Source organism: Abramis brama (assembly GCF_963993115.1).
Source record: "Abramis brama genome assembly, chromosome: 24".
NCBI classification, from domain to species: domain Eukaryota; kingdom Metazoa; phylum Chordata; class Actinopteri; order Cypriniformes; family Leuciscidae; genus Abramis; species Abramis brama.
Genome location: NC_139986.1, coordinates 19121644 through 19139620, shown reverse-complemented (window position 1 = coordinate 19139620; position 17977 = coordinate 19121644). Strand labels below are relative to the sequence as shown.

Genomic DNA, 17977 nt, shown 5'->3' with positions numbered 1-17977 from the left:
TCCTGAGTCACTGAATCACGCATGAGAAGTGATCATAATAGACTCACCCAGCAGGTGTCGCACTCTCCACTTACGTGAATAAAGTGTCAAATCAGTGACACAAGGTACAGTAGATGCCAATTCATTGGAGGTACATTCTTACGTACATTACAGTGTCATATGATGCCATCAAAAGAATATGATGGCTGATGATGAATCACACTGATGAGCAACACTTATTAAAGAAATTGTGTCTATAGTGGATTTCAATATAAGCAAAATAGATATATTGTCCATTGGAATAAATATTAGAAATAACTTTTAAACTGATGATAAACTTATTTTCATTTGGGCTTTATGTAGAGAAGAAATAAAGCTTTTTGTGTCTATAATTCGAGTCTGAATAGGTAATTATCCTATTTACAGATCATATTTCTGAGTGACCGTACTAATTTACTACCTTCCATACAGTAAAAGTATGATATTAAATAAATGTATTTATTATAAAAATACGTCTTTACTCGGATCACAGGTTGGGGCATCAAATGCACTGCACTCTCACCTGTTCGTCTACGATGAGCCGCACAGATTTAGCCCCTCCTCTCTATCATTGATTGACAAGCACATCAACCAATCCGATGCGTCATACAGGAAGAAGCGGAAGTGAATATAGCGCGTAAACGTGTTTTTTTCTGTCAAACGGGAAAGCGAAGAGAGAGAGCGAGAGAGAGAGGGCACTGGCTCGAGATCAGGGCACGGTCATTCTATTTCTATGGAAACGCTGCACTGACTGACAGAAGTGAGTGGAGGAAAAGGTGGCGGCGCTTTTGGATACGTTACGCACGTAACGGATTCCCAGCTTTCTCTATCAGTGTCAAGAGCGTGGAAACAAGCAGGCATAATCTCTTCAAAGTAGCTCAGAATTGTTCTGTTGAATCTGATTCATAAAACAAGGAACCTCCAAAAAGTGAAGATGCCCCTGGCACAACTAGTTGACCCTTGGCGAAAGATGGCAATCGGCAGTGCGGCGAGTGAGGTGAGTCTCCAACGCATATGAAGGTTAATATCACTGACATGTTAGTTATAAAAGCATTACTTCTCTCTTTTTTTTTTTCTTTTTTTTTTTGAGGCCGTTTCTCTGTGCCGTTGTTGTACAACCTGTTCCAGATCTTTATCCGATGTTGGAGGATTAGCGGTTATAAAGTATGACCCGTGTAATGTCTGTGCGAAATGCTTTTTAAACGATCCGTTTGCCAAAGGCCCTTTGCATTTTTTTGTGCATTTTTTGACTTGTAGTTAACTTACTTTGTACATAGCATATGAGTTCACCTTGTTCACCGTGTTTTGTCAATAGAGACTTAAGTTTTATGAATGAGACGACGTAATGTTCATGAATCCATGTCTGATTCATGCCGGTGCAGTGATGATGATGATGATGATGATGAATCGGTTCATCTGTGGGAATATTTGCCTTATCACTGAGAAATGTAATCAGTTTAGTAACCTGTGTGTGTAAGTTATATGTATTAGTTGCAGTGTTGGGAAGATCAAATGGACACATTTGATTACTTTTCTAAATTTCTATCTCTATCATTTTCAAACATTTAAACCAGGCAGGGTTAACTTTACAGTAGTAGATTACTGTCAGACTTTCAAAATCCTTCATCACTTGAATTAAGATTATAATTTAATTTTGAAGCACAGCCACCACATAATCAGACTTTAGCACCTTTTTACTTTGAGGTCCTTCTGGGGTTAAATACTGACTTAAAATCATAACAAGAAAATCAAATCAAATTGTTTTTGAAATCAAATCTTTGCATAGCTATGACAGGAAACACTGACATCAAACAATACCTCGAAGAAAAGAAACAGTTAATCTTAAAAAAAAGCAGTTAATCTTAAAAGAAAAGCATTTACATAAACCCAAATAGGAAATAAAACAGTTACCAAATAAGCTATTCTGTGTGTGGTTATTATGCTATTATTAATGCTGAAATAACTCATATTAGATCTAGCATGGTTACCAACCTTATTCAAGGAGAAATTTTGTTTTATATATTTTTTGTCAAAGTATTCATAAATACCAAGCAATACAGAGCTAAAATACATCTAGAATACACATTAGTAGTATGGTGTGGAAGGCGGGAGTAGGCAATACCTTTTCTACTTTATTTAATGACTGCTTACAGTCAACTGTAGGCTAAGCTTCATACCTGCGGATACTTCCTCAGGTTCAACATTGAAATCTTCGACGTCGATAGCATTTTAATAGTTGGCAAACATATTTTGCACTGAATTGTTATATTTGCAACCTTTTCTAATTTCTGGATAAATGATTTTTAAATTTCCAGCACTCGCCATAATGGCAACTCTCTGAAAGGTTGTAGCCTAAAGCTTTCAGCGGAAATGTGGATTGATGCAATTGTCAGATGTGGTGAGCTGCAAATTCAAACAAGAGAACCAATCAAAAGTATCAGAATCGCATCGCATTACTAAACGGCCTCTAAATGGCAGCAGGAATCGTGAACATCAAAAACAGGCAAAGCAACAAATTAATATTGTTCATCATATCCTAGCTTTTTATAGAAAATATTCTGATGTAACCCCCTTTGTAATCGTTAACATTTTCATAAGTAACTGTAATTTAATTACACGTTTTTTCTCAGTAATAACAGATTACAGTTACATTTATTTTGTAATTATATTAAAACTCTGTTACATGTAACTAGTTACATCATGTAACCAACATTGATAGTTGTATAAGGCAGATAAAGTAAAGTAGATAGTAGATGAGGCAGATAAAAAAAAAAAACATACAATTATTTTACATTTTTAAGATCATTCCAGATAAATAAGAGAAATTCTACCTAACCCAAACATGAAAATGAAAATTATGACATAATTTACTTGCCATCATGTTGTCCCAAACCTGTTTGACTTTTTATTAAATGTTTTCATTTGTGGAGCGCAAAAGATGTTGAGCAAAATGACAATGTTTGTTGACTGAGGCTATTCTGCCTAATATTGCCTTTTCATGTTTCGTGACATTTTTTTATTTTTGATCTTTTAGTATTGTTGGGTGAACTGTCCCTTTAAAGCAGGGATAGGCAACTCCGGTCCTGGAGGGCCACTGTCCTGCAGAGTTTAGCTCCAACCCTAATTAAACACACCTGAACAAGGCAATCAGTGTTTTCAGGATTACTAGATAGATACAGGCAGGTGAGTTTTTATCAGGGCTGAATCTAAACTCTGCAGGACAGTGGCCCTCCAGGACCGGAGTTGCCTATCCCTGCTTTAAAGGGTTAGTTCACCACATGGACTATTTTAAAGACATGAGGGTGAGTAATTAATAAAATAATTTTCATTTTTGGGTGAACTAACCCTTTAAGGGGCAATATTTCCCCCTTGGAATTGCATTTTTAAGTACAACCAACTTTTGATATTTAAGTAATTTCAACTTAAATCACATTAAACTGACTTAAAAAAATTAGTTGAATCTTTTTATAACAAATAAAAGTTTACTTATTTTGAGTTAAAGCAATGTAACAACATATGTTGTCATAACTTATTTATCTTCTTTTTTTTTTTTTTTTACAGTGAGTGTCTAAACCCATTACTAGATAGGCCTAGAATATAATATAATGAGATGTATCAAATGTTGGAAAACAAATTTTAAATCTTATGAATTTTAGACAAAATTTGTGTGGCTAAAGATACATTGGAAGGATTCCAAGGGTTACTTTACCCATAACAAAGTTTAAACATTTATGTACTGTAGTCACAAACCCTCATCGCTTTTTTTACTCTCTGTTTCATTGCTGCAGATTTCCTGAGAATTCAATACCCCTGACTGTTTTTTATGATGATTTGCAAAAGATAAGGGTTTGCATGAAGTCATGCATGCAAATTACTGCAGGTTTATTAGAAAAACTCATATTCAATCCAGCCTGCTCTGTCATCTACTCTGGAATGGCACGTCAATGTTCAGAAATTACAGCTACAACCCATTTGATCCACATGTAATAGAGTCTGCCGTAAAGCTGCCGAGATGGTATTGTAAAAGAGAAAGAGAAAAGAGTGGCAGGTAACACACTGTTCCCTTCCAGCTAGCAGATGATCACAAGCCATCCCTCAGTTTCACTCTCGCGTGACAGATCGGCCCGTCTGAGGTGCCACCCTGACTAATTAACCCTAAACAGTCAATGACAGCATGTAGTCTAACGAGACGTTCCTCCACTATCATTTGGTGCAGAGGAACAGACGTTCATATTGGCACAAGTGTGTGTCTGCTGTAGTAATCAAGGCTTTGTATCGCTCTTAGAAACTGATCCACACTGCGATTGTTCAATGTAGTCTCAGCCTCAGACGGACTGCCTACAGACCGCCCACAATCAGTTCGATGACTGTCTGATGATTCATATTTCACGAAAAGAAAAGCACTTGTGAAATTCACAAGCCTCAATCAGATATCTGACAGCAGCACAACATCCGGGAGTGTTGGGAAACAAAATAATTTTTAGGTACCTGAATGATGAAATGGCTATTTGATAAAGTTAGTCAGGTCAGTGACTAATGGTGCATTTGTAATTGACTGATATTAAAGATTTTGCGATTTATCAGTAATGGTTGATATTGGATATTTCATTTTTTATGCTCATTTAAACTATTTTTACATTTCGATCAGTATTGCTGTGAAGCCCATCTCAATCATACTTTAGTATGTCGTAATTATAACATAGAAGTTGAAATTATGATATACTAAGTCATAATTATGAGATAAAACAAATTATGACATAAAATTTCAGAATTATGAAATAAAACACTGACATAAAATATGTCATTAAAAAGTGACTTGTATCATAATTAGGATGTCTTTATCATAATTTAGACTGTGATAATTTAACTTTTTATGTCATAATTTTGACTTTTAACTTCATAATTATGAATTAGTATTTCATATTTATGATTTGCCAAAACATGATTTATTTCTTATGTTGCGGAAATAGGCTTTCATAGTCATCTAACACTGACTCAAACTTAATCTTTAAAAATTCTGATAATTATGTAACGTACTAAACATTATAATATTTTGATGCCTAAGTCATTTATTTAGACAAAATAATAAATAGTATAACATTTTAATATTGCCTGTTTATTGGGTTTTGAGCATAACATGAAAATAGTTATAAAAAAGATAAATTACATTATAGGAATTAAACTAAAAAATATAATTTATATATATATATATATATATAAATTTTTTTTATTATATATATATATATTTTTTTTTAATATATTTTTTATCTGAGGCACACAAACTATATATTCTGTTTTGAGTTATGAAATTAAATAATAAGAGCTTATTACTTTTGGACAAACGGAAAATCTGACCTAAAGTTCATGAATATTGTTTATTATGGTTCATAAAATTATGGTTTATTATGGTTTATTATCTGGCACATAAAAATCCAGAACTTTGGTTGTTTTGTGCTGGTCAGGTGGTCTCTTCCTGTCTAAGTCGGCAGTTCTTAGCCAGAATAAGCAGCAATGTGGACCAAGCATTATGCTGTTAGTGAAAGGTCTGACTATGCGCTACTGTGTTCGGTGCAGTTCAGACCTTTAACACATTATACATATTTTATTTTCTACTCGCAATGGTTCGTGAGACACTGATTTTCCATATTCACATTTCTCTCACATGACAGACGGAGCCCCATCATGTCTTGGAAGACTCGACAGGAGAAGATGAAAATCTATCATGTCAAGTGAGTGTCATGCCTCCCCCTGCTTCTACTCTCTTCTTATGTCTCTCTCTCTTTTTAGTCTTCTCAAGCTGCCTATTTCTCAAACTCTTTCTACCTTTTTTAATCCGCGTCCTTCTCATCTTTTCATGACATGTCCCCTCATGGGCTTTGATCTTCTTATTTTTTAGCTGTTCAGTGTTTTGTAGCACTTGACATTTCTCAAGGAGCTTTTTTTTCAAGGATGTAGCATAGAGAAGTGGCTCTTCTATGAAGGTCCCTCCGTGTACATGTGTATCTGTAAGGGGAGCTGGTGCTAAATGATAACTATTGATCATGTGTTCCCCATAGAAGGCAATTGTATCGATTAGTCCTTTGACTGCCGTATGCGTATTGGAGAAGCTGGAAATCCGGCTTGTTACATGGACACAGTTTTACAGTCAAATTGAGTGACACTGTACTGTACTGTACCATACTGGTTGTGGTGGGCCCAGAATTCCTGTGTCCCAGCTGAAAAGATACCAATCTAGACAACAAAGTACTCATTGTTTTTGTTTGTGGGAGCGTTTCTATTCAAGCCGTAACGGTTGTTCTAGTTCAGGAAGGATTCTTCCTACACTCAGAGGCCATTAATGAGTTTCCATAACACGCATGTAACGAGTCCATTATGACATCATGCAGTCTGACCTCATACAGGAAACGACGAAGACTTTTTAGGTCTCCTCTCCCACTAAAACACTCCTCCGGTCTTCCTCCCTAGCTTGTGCTGAGAATCATTGATTTTTAAATGCAGGGCAGATGGACCTATGGATCTTGTTTGCTAAGAAAGCTGTTCCATCAAAAACATTCTCTAGAGTATTTGCTTTTCCCCCTGAACGTCCCCACACATAAGCACGCACTTAAACGAATAGTATCTGAAAGCTGCTCCTTCACAAATGTTGTGATAGAAGTAGGTTAAATGCACATGGTTTCTTTCATCGCTCCTTTTGTCTGCACACTTGTGTTTGGCCTTGTATTGGAAAATGTCATGAAAACACATCACAGTCACAGTAATTTACATTTTAAAAAAACGGGAAGCACCGTTTCTCTCTACATATTTTAAATTATATCTTTTTCATACATTACAGCGTGTCCTAATCAGATTCGATGCGATAAGATTCCAACGACAAGCAATTTGTTTGTCTACACCAGACTTGACACGATCAATCAAAAAACACAGCCAATCAGAAGAGTGTGTGGGCGGAGTCTCTCTGCAAGCGTACTGCATTCGTAACACTTTCAGTATGGCTATAAAGGTCATGCAAAATGATATTCAGTTCGCATTAAATTCTTTTAACATAATCAGTACCTGACATTTGTAGTGACAGTTGTAGTTCCAGCCACAACGTCGCAGAAATAGAAGTATTTATTTATTTTTTGTCTATTTAGTAGACTGCTGTAGTTGTTTTTTGTCTTTGCGTACGTGTGTTCAACCTGGACATGTTCCGATCCCTGTGTTTAATGGGGCGTATGATGGTAAACAGTATTTCAGTAGCATAATGAGAGCTAATGAGTTGGAGAGTGTGTGAATGCATTAGTCATGTGCTCTGTTAAATGGGCTTTAAGCAGCGCTCTTTCTCAGAACGGCAAATAAAACAGGAAGGAAGGAGTGAAAATGTGCTTGTTATATTTAGTTTGCAATCAGCCATTTAACTTTATCTGGAAGCCATTTGAGAGTTTATAAACGGGATCATATTTAATTTCAATCCCAAAACACAGATGCAAAACAGTGAATCAATCCAATTAGCAGCTCACTGGCTCCCCCTGGTGAATAAATATAGCTCATGTTAAATTCATTTAAATATAGATGTTAAGCATTTAGCAGACACACTTCCAAAGTGATTAAGAAAAGTAGTAGTAGTAGACTTTTTAAATAGTTTTTTTTAATCCAATGCTTACCAGTATCCAGTACATTTCCCTGGAGTGACCTAGGATTATGTGTACACAGTAATGATGACTCACGAGTCTCCATAGTTCAGACTTTTTGGTGGCAAGCTGAGATTTTTATCCATCCACTGCACCACCCCTTGGTATATGCTAGAGAAAATCTACTAGAGAAATGCTGGTGAAAAATGACCAACACATTTTGTACGACCAATGCAACTCCATCAGAGAAGAGGAGACAATACATTTTTTTCTCCCATAATTCAAAATGAGTTGAAACGCTCGCTCACAGTCTTTACAACTATCCCCATATTGGGTAACTATGACTGTCCGTCATCTTCCCAGGTGCCGTGATCAGACCCTGACACTGATGTACTGTATGTGTGCAGCATCATCCATGTCTATGTGCGGGGTGTGTGTGGTGTGTCGCTTGTTTGTGCTAATGTTTGGCTATGTCTCCAGATCTCTCTGGCAGATGGTATTTAATCTTCTCTGGCCATCTGGACTGACTTTTTCTCGCTTTGCGGACACCCACTCTTGCCTCTTTTTACCTCTCTCTCTCTCTCTCTCTCTCTCTCTTTTTCTGCAGTCATTTGTGTGAGAGAGTGCCGAGACATCATGCTGTCTTGTATCTACTCTGACTCACTCTTCCAGCATGGCCCTGCACACCTGATTCACAGAACTTGCCTGACTGTGGTTAAATAACAACCTCAGCTTAAAAATGACTCAGAGAGCATTTTAATTTGCTACAGATTCAGTTATTAGCAAGGACCACTATTACTATCGCTTGTAGTTAAAGTTGGAATATTGTACTAAACAGACTTTGAATGATACCTCATGCAGTTGCAGAGAAGTGTTATTAAAGGGTTAGTTCACACAAAAACCCTTCCAAACCCTTAAGACTTTTATTCATCTTTGATACAAAATCTGAGAGGTAAAATCGTTATTTTAGTTTTTTTGCGCACAAAAAGTATTCTCGTCGCTTGATAAACTTATGGTTGAGCCACTGTAGTCACTTGGACTATTTTAACGATGTATTTACGATGTAACGATGTAACTTTTCTGGGCTGGCAGATATTGATTACCTTGCAGCCCATCAAAAATATCTTAATTTGTGTTCTGAAGATGAACGAAAGTCTTACGGGGTTGGAACAACATGAGGGTGAGTAATTACTGACAGAATTTTCATTTTTGGGAGAACTAACCCTTTAAGGTGACTGGACATACAATTTCACTTGGCAAATCATGCAAACTACTTGACTTTTTGCTATTTTGAGGTGAAATTTGTGTTTGTTTTAATGTTGTTGTTTTTTGTTTTTTTTTCCCCCTTTTCATTATTCCCTTAAATCCATTTTTAAATTCTTTAAATTATATAATTTAAGACCATTACATTAAAAACCAAAAATTGGTACTGCCAATGTTCAAGACATGGTTACAGCCTTGCCCACAACACATTCTTCAGAAAATAAATATAATTTTTATTGACAGTGATAGCAAAGAGGGTAAAATGGGACATTACTCGGACCAGGCTTATACTCATGACGTGCACACGAGCACCATTGTTTTATGTGTTTTGTCGCATTTTCAGTAAACGCACAAGCTCTGCTAACCGTTTTTACCATTTTTAAAGTAGACCATTTTTTTTTACTTCTGTTTGACTATTGATGTAAATATAGAATGTATTTTTTCTTTCAAGACAAATTAGATCCCATTAGAGAGTCTGTTGAGTGCACTGTATATACCCATATACAAACACAGTAAACACTTTCACATTAAGATATTTATGTAAACCTTTTTTTTTTTTTTTTTTCAGGTTTACATTTTATTCCATTGCTGTGTTTCTTCCTGTTTCCCACCGAAATCAGTCCATCTATTTTCAGTAATAGGCCATATTATCTTGCAGCAATTGGTATAAAATACCCGTAATGCCCTTTGAATTGATTAACAACACAGTCCTGTTTACTGACAGATCTATTAAGACCCGTTTGCACATGATGCTGATGGCGTGACCAGGCGATGATTCAGTCACAATCCCTCCCCACCCCATCCTCCATTACAGCGGCATCGTGATGGGTCACAGCTGGTGACTTACAGTCCTCTAATGCTTGAGGATCAATAGAGCGTGCTGGGAGTGATGGCCCTTTCTGCCTGTTCACTGGGTCTGTGGATCTATGTGCGTTACATGCGCGTACACACACACACACACACACACACACACACACAGAGGTTATGTTGGGTAATGCCATTAATTCTCACTAAAGGTTTCCTGTGGTTCTCTCATTGTGATCACTCTTTCCTCTAACGTCCCACATAACCTGGACACAAAAGCGGTGTGACGACACTTTGTATGTGTGAGAGAGCAAGAGTGGGTGTGTGTCAGAGACGTGGCGTGTGACTGCGCAGAGATTCGAGACCCTCGGAATCTGTGTTAAACTCTGCTCTTTGTTTCGGGCTGAATAAGTGTGGGAGAGTTGATTCATCTTCATTCCTTAAGGACAGGCTCTCATTATCATGGCAGACTCAGAACCTTACAAGTGGGGAGGGGGTTCGGTCAGGACCCGGAAGGTCTTCTGTATCTCAGGTGATGATGAGGGGGCACCAACAATGATTTGCCCTACCTTTGCCGCTTGACCGTATACATTTTTAGCAAAAAATATTTATGTGTGAAGGGAAAAATATAATTTTTATATATATATATATATATAGCTAATATACACTACCGTTCAAAACTTTGGGCTCACTAAGATTTTTTGGGGGGGAGAAGAAATTCATAATGCTGTAGGATACAATAAATTGATCGGTAAAGACATTTAAAATAGTTATTGCAAAGAAGGATTCCTAAAGTAATTTAATCCTGTTCTTTTGAGGTTTTCGATTCATGTCGATTTCGATTTCATTCGGATCATGTGACAGTGAAGATGTAATGGCTGCTGAAAATTCAGTTTTGCTATCACAGGAATACATTAATTTAAAAAATATATTAAAATAGAAAAGTTATTGTAAAAATGTATGATATTTCCCTATATTTCTGTTTTTACTGAACTTTTGAGACTTGTTTCAAAGGCTGAAATCTTACCCCAAACATTTAAACACATAATATAATATAATATTATATTATATATAAAAAAAAATTACTAACACTGTATGCATCAGGTAAAAAGAAATGAACTCCTGTAATAATATTATTTTATTGCAGTAATAGTTGGACAGCTCTGATGTAAAAAAATTATGGCATATTGTGCAAACGTCTTTTTAACCCCGCTATATAGATCACGTTACATGGATGTAATCAAACAAATGTAAGATAGCTAGTACGCTAGTACTATTTCAGACGGGCAATGATAGCTTTGTCAAGTGGTCTAAAACTCTCTGACATTGACTTTGGTCAATTGGGCCATTCTTATCATTAAGCCCTGGTCTGCACTGCCAAGATGAACACATAACAGAGGAATGTGAAAAAACAAGGAAAGTAAAGTGGCAGCCAGAGAGGAAATTGAAGGCATAGGAAGAGAAGCTGTTTTACTAGAGAGATTGTGGAGGGGGGGGTGGTTGTTGAAATGTTATTGAGATCTAGAAAGAGGGATCCATTAATCTTGTCTCTGTTGGCTTTAGTGCAAATGTCTCCTTCACCGGCACTCACTCTGCAGTTAAAACGCCCTCCATCTCCTATACATCAGTGGCCCAGTGCCACAAAGACAATAATTGTGTATGACTCCAGTGAGTGTTTTGATAAGACGGACACGTCTGAGAAGCAGCAGAAGAGAATCGCTGAGAAAATGCTGCTATTTTCTGCAGTGTGCAGTCTGTGCTGCTGTGTCAGGATGAGTAAGTGCTGTCCATTGCGCTGGATGAAGGACACAAGTTCATTAGGCATGTCAAAGGCAAGTAAGGCTATGAAATATACCGTTCAAAAGGTTTAGGTCTGTAAGATTTCAAAAATATATATTTATTCTTCTATTTATCTTTTTTTCTTCTATTCAGCAAATATGCATTAAATTGCTCAAAAGTGACAATAAAGACATTTTTGCTAAATATTTCAAATAAAATCTTTTGCACTTTCTATTCATCAAAGAATCCTGAAAATGTATCAGTTTCCACAAAAATATGAAGCTGCAGTGCTGCACAACCCTTTGCAACAATGATAATAATAAGAAATGTTACTTGAGCAGCAAATCAGCATATTAGAATGATTTCTGAAGGATCATGTGACACTGAAAATTCAGCTTTGCCATCACAGTAATACATTTATATATATAAATGTATATAACGTATATATGACATTTTATATATATATATAACTTTTTTATATACAAATATTGCAGAATGTAGTTTATTGGCCAGTAATTCAGCCACCATTGGTAGGTTTGGAAAAACTTACATTTTGGACCCTGTTCTTACATTATTTCGTCTTTGGAGCGCTAAACCTTTCAGTTAGGCTCTCTGTGCTGTTTATCATTCTCTAACTCAGAGAAACAGTAGAGTTGATGTCACATTTCCCTCTGAGAAAAGGAGACGAGGATGATGTTTTTCCACATCTGAACTGAAGGCGTGTTGGGAGGCAGTCTTGGCGCGGTTCCACGCGTGAGAGGAGGATTTTACATCTGAGGTCAGGATCTGAAGGTGATGTAATGTCCTCGTCAGGGTGTCTAACTTCCTGAGAGCTTTCCAAGAACAGGGAGCAGACGGGAGGGTTCCTGCTCTGTCATTCAGCACGGGAAGTCGGGTGAAGCAGATGAAAAAATAATACACAACTTTGAACTTGATCCGGCGCCACGTGACCTGGTTCAGCCCAGGATGATCTGACGTAGACTCGATCTCAGCTGGAACAGATCTGTTATTTAAGATCTTTCTTTCGATGTCTCGCTCATTTTAAATGCTCTTTGTCATTTTAACAACACGTTTGTGTTTAAAAGAGCCCCACACATAATTTTTTTTTGTCCCAGACATGAATTTTAACAACGGCCATCCAAAGCATTATTTTACTGTGAAGGATGTGCACCAGACCCAGCGACAGGAAATGAGGCTCATATTTCATCCTAAAATCCAAATTCATATATTTATATGTAATGTATTACTATGCTGTTGCTTTTTTGGACACATTCATAACACTACTGTTTTAATATTATTAAAAGAAGTATCTTATGCTCACCAAGGCTGAATTTATTTGATTAAAAACAGAAATATTAAAATATTATTACTATTTAAAATGACAGTTTTCTTTTTGAATATATATATATATATATTAAAATGTAATTTATTCCTGTGATGGCAAAGCTTAATTTTCAGCATCATTACTCCTTTCTTAAGTGTCACATGATCTTTCAGAAATCATTCAACTTTCATTCAATGTCTCACACATTTTAAATGCTCTTTGACATTTTAACAGTATCTTTTTGTTTTTGGGCACCACACATCATTTTGTCCCAAACATGATTTTTAGCGACTTTCCTAGCCATTATCATGTGGAGGATGTGTGCCAGACCTAGCAACAGGAAACTGAGACTCTTTTTGCATATATAGAGTAGAGTATACACACTCTTATACAGCCCCACTTGAGTGTATGAGCATGTATGTTTAAGGCTGATGTATTATTGATGCTCTCTTTGGACACATGTGCCTCTTCCTGTGCAGGTGTTGCCTAGGAAACCAGGGCAGGACATGCTCTAATCTCAGTGCTGACCTGCAGCTCTAGGCCCTTCCTGGGCAGGCGTTTCCTTTTGCCTGTCTTTTGTATGCATGTATGATCCCACCACGGTCAGACCGCCTAAGTGACCACTCTTGCCACGCTGGAAAAGGGTTCTGGTTTATCCGTCCACAGCGTGGAGGGACTGACATGCGGACAGGACCATGCTGAAAATGTTCCCCCTGCGGATTAGACCGAGAAACACGCGGGTAGGAGCCCTTCGGTATTGTCAGTTTGAAATATTAGCAAGATTAAGGTAAAAGTTGTAGTATTTCTGCGAATATTGCAGCATGTGCAGATATTCAGCTCACACATGCTTTCTAAAGGTTAAGCAGGTCTGATATGAAAGCGTTAGCTTATTTTTAAGGGAGAGACTTTATGGGAAGAGGGCTGAAAGGAGGAAACTGATGATCTACTAAGGATGTATTGTGTAGATGGAACAATGTAGTTTGAGTCTTTGTGGGGGATTCTTTGCTCATTGGTGTTCTGAGCAGGAAGAACCACATCAAGGGCTGATGCATTAATTTTTCCAAAGAATGCTTTTGGAGTCTATGGCAATAAATAGTTAGGAATCTCCCTCGGTTTCGCTCTGTTTAAGCATTGGCCACACTTTCTCGGATTCTATTTTGGATTTTGTGTTGCTGTGCATGTGTTCTTTTGTTGCGTTTTTCTCTAATGAGCAAAGGCTTTGTGCCCTAGAGACTGAGAGTTCAGCATGGTCTGAACTTTGCAATTAGTGGACTTGGCTCCAGAAAAAGCCCCCAGAGAAGCAAAATTAATAGGGACATTGTCAATGACTTTATTCAGACCAGCCCTAGTAAATAAAACCATCTATTTAAAATACATTTATTTCATACTAAATATACTTCAAATCCATTAACATATTTATTGACATATCACTTAAGACTTACTGATATAAAATTATATGTAAACTTTGTTTGGAGTATTTCTTTATTGCACAATGCACATTTCTTAATATTATGCCTAAAATGTGTTATAATTTCTATATTAATATTGATATTATAACACATTTTATGCATAATATTAAGAAATGTGCATTGTGCAATAAAGAAATACTCCAAACTTTTTGTATGATTTTGTATGATTTCTGTATGTCATTAAATGAAGGATATTTAAAGTGTACCTAAAGTATACTTGCAATAGTTCCACTTTAGCACAATCAAATACACTTAAGTATCTTTAGTTGGACCTCCACACAATTAAAGTGCATTAAGTAAAGTATTTGTATACCAGTTTAGTATACCAAAAATACAATTGCAAGTTATTTTTATTATTTTATTATTTATTTGTAGTATACTTGGCACAGAAAAAGTATTTCAAATACATTTTAGTATACTTTTTTTTCACTAGGGAAGACGTGTGTATGTGTTTGAGGCATGGTTTTGAGTGTTTGTATGTTGCACAGTGTGTATATGGGTTTAATGGAACCTGTCAAGAACACATCCGGCTTGTATTTCACCTTAAAATCTAAAGAAAATTTAATTGAATTAATGTTTAAAAAATGATACATTACATTTAATATGTATAGCCATAATACATTAAAACAGTTTATTTGATGTATTTAATATGATTATATATATAATTTAAAGTTATTTACTTCTAACATTACTTTAAATGTTGTATCAAATAAAAATGTATTAGTATACACTACTGTTCAAAAGATTGGGGCAGAAATACAGTAAAACAGTAATATTGTGAAATATTATTACAATTTAAAATATGTTTTCTTTTTGAATATATATTAAAATTATTTATTCCTGTGATGGCAAAGCTGATTTTTTAGCAGTTTTTTTTTTTTAGCAGACATGTTTCATTCAATGTTGACTGTCTGTTTGGTGTTGTGTGTTGTGCGTCTGTTCTTTCTGACATCTGTCAAAATCAGATGAATCAGATTGACATTTTGCATTCTCTGTCTCGTCTAGGAGGACAGAGCCTTCATTTCTTTTTTTCTTTCTTTCTTTTTGTCCTTTTTTTATCTCTTTTATGTTTTCTTTGCTCGAGTTCACAGGGAGCACAGAAATCGTCAGGAAGTTGAGATTGAGTTGGACGCAAAGCACAAAGGAAACATTTAAAATAATATTACTCAGTTTGAACACAGTCGATGTTCCACCCAGAGGATCCTGGAAACCAGATAATCAGTTTTTTTGTTTTTGACTTGTCATGACTCAATTCAAACCTCTGACCTTTAAAAACCGCAGAAACCCAGAATACATGCTTTGATTTTTGTGGGTCCTTAGCCTAGTTATCTTCAGACATCTTTTTGGATTAGTCAGCTAGTAAGTGTTTCTGTCAGTTGAAATATTACAGAATGTTCAGTGCTGTGGGCCAAAGCTTTGAGTTGGACCATGTCGAGGACACTAGCTCACTTATAATTGATTAGCTCTATTGATCTTCCTGTCCCCCTCTCGGAAATGTATGAATAAATTATGCCTCCATCTCCATTCCATTTGCTTCATGTAGAAATCTTTTTTTGTCTCTTAAAAAATGCACACACTTCATTTTTCTTAAGAATATAGATTGATATTGGATATGTTATTGAAGGAATTTGTTGATGCACTAGATTAGAAGAAAATACTTTTTCAGAATTATGTTATTAAATATTAATATATATCAATGCATATTGTGTTTAATCTTTATTTACTTTAGAAACTTTTTAAAATTATTTTTATTTTACAGCCTTTTGACATTTTTATTAAAAATAGTGGCAAAATTAGAAATTAATGAAGGCAAAAGGAATCAGGAAATGTTGCAAGTTTTATTCAAACTTCTGTCACCCACATGAGCTTCACAGCTCAATATTTTTATTTAACATTAACATTAGGCTGTCATGCTTTGATTTATTTAGGTGCTTATGTTTTATATCTTATATATTAGTCTATTCTGAGTTCCCACGGTGCACCTGTCTCTGACGTCTTTTGAGTTTTAAGATGTTTTATCTCATGTTCTAGAATGGAGCGTCAAACTCTCACTTGTGTCTTTCACTACGTCTGACCTTGAGATTCATCAGTACAATGAGAGAAACTGGATCCTCAAAGATTTCACAGCTGCTCTCTGAGGTCAGAAACCTCCTTCCGTTGAGTTGCATAACCCATTGTGCTCACACTCACGCAAAACCCAAACCCAGAGTGCAGTTCAAATCGGAGTTTGCCACGGTCTGCTTCTGTTTGTTGGCACCTGACTTATCGTAATAGGAAACTCTTCTCGTACTATGATAATGTACTCTTTTCAGAGCTGTTGGATGAGCTTGTGTCATCCGAGTGGAAAATGGGGAGTGTTGCGTCCTGTTTATGGAGCATAGAGTTTGCCTTTCTGACTTCAAGGTCCTCAAAGCCAGGCCAGCCGAGCTGTTAATTGTGTTGCGCAAGCGGCTTTAGTGAAACTGACTCCCAGAATTCCATACGTGCAGCTGACAGGATCTACGAGCATGGAGAGGTGGAAAATAGAGTTTGAGTGGATTGTATGTTCCTCTTTGGAGATCCCCATAAGCTGGTATTGTCCCTCTGCAATGTCCTCTTTGGTAGCCAATGGTGTAAAGGAAATTTACTTTTTGTATCAGTCATGGTGATTATTCAGACAATATTTAGTCAATTTTCTGTTGGTTCCAAAATGTACCAAACTTGCCAATGGATAATACTCATTACAATGTAACTCCACAAATTCATAAACACTTTTTGCTGGAAAAAGATGGCATGATGCAAAACCATTACTTGTCATTTTCAACTAAATACACTGCCTGGCCAAAAAAAAAAAATTGGTTCTAGCATGTTATATGTTTTGGCAACAGTTCTTCTAACCCTACTTGATGGAGTTTATAGCTTTTCATTTCTTAAACAACCATGTAGGAAGACACATCATGGCCATATTCCATGATGACAGTGTCAAGATTTATCAGGCTCAAATTGTGAAAGAATGGTTGGGAGGGAGCATGAAGAATAATTTTCACACATGAATCACACAAGATCTTGACCAAAAGTTGAAATAACATTACAACATTTATTTCCATCAAGATGTGCGTCAATGTTTGGTCAAGATCTTGTATTGACGGTGCAAAAGTCCAGCACTCTGTAAAGTCTCCTCCAGCACATCCCAAAGACTTTGAATGATTTTAAGGTCTGGACTCTGAGGTGCCTATTCATGTGTGAAAATGATTCTTCATGCTCCCTCCCAACCATTCTTTTACATTCTTTCTTTAACATGCTAAAACATAATAATTACTGCAATAATGATCCAATCATAGACTCTTAAGCATTTGCCTATTTAAATCCAAGCAGCGACTTTTTATTTTTTTTGGCCGGGCAGATATGAACGTTTATATATCCGTTTATATTGCTATGGTTTGTGTGTATATATCAAACACCGCAGTGATTATTATATATTATACTTAGTATTATTAAAACGGCCATAAACCACAATAGTCTATAGATATCAACATTGATTACTTTTGTAACCAGCTGTGGGGTTTTTTAGGTGTTTGTGGAGCTAATTGAAAGTTCACTGTGTGTTCTGCACACCTATGGTCTCTGTTTGAAGGGGATAGTTCTTGTATTGCACCACTGGACTTTACAACAGGTGTTGCTAATCTCAGCTGTAGCCCAACATCCTGAAACAAGGCAGAGCGTGTGTGTAT

The 17977-nt window shown here is 36.3% G+C and overlaps 1 protein-coding gene across 4 annotated transcripts in view; it reads left to right on the top strand.

Moving 5' to 3' along the window:
* The first annotated feature begins 632 nt into the window (after positions 1-632).
* rps6ka3b (ribosomal protein S6 kinase, polypeptide 3b) overlaps positions 633-17977 on the top strand; it is a 36054-nt gene continuing 18709 nt past the window's right edge. For 2 of the 4 annotated variants that reach the window (XM_084102545.1, XM_084102544.1), the window contains exon 1: positions 13404-13538. In XM_084102545.1, coding sequence (XP_083958671.1) covers positions 13494-13538 — 45 coding nt within the window. In that variant the 5' untranslated portion in view covers positions 13404-13493. Of the gene's footprint in view, positions 1016-5687; positions 5748-13403; positions 13539-17977 lie in introns of those variants that run through there. The other 2 variants (XM_084102543.1, XM_084102546.1) reach the window with 2 other exon arrangements.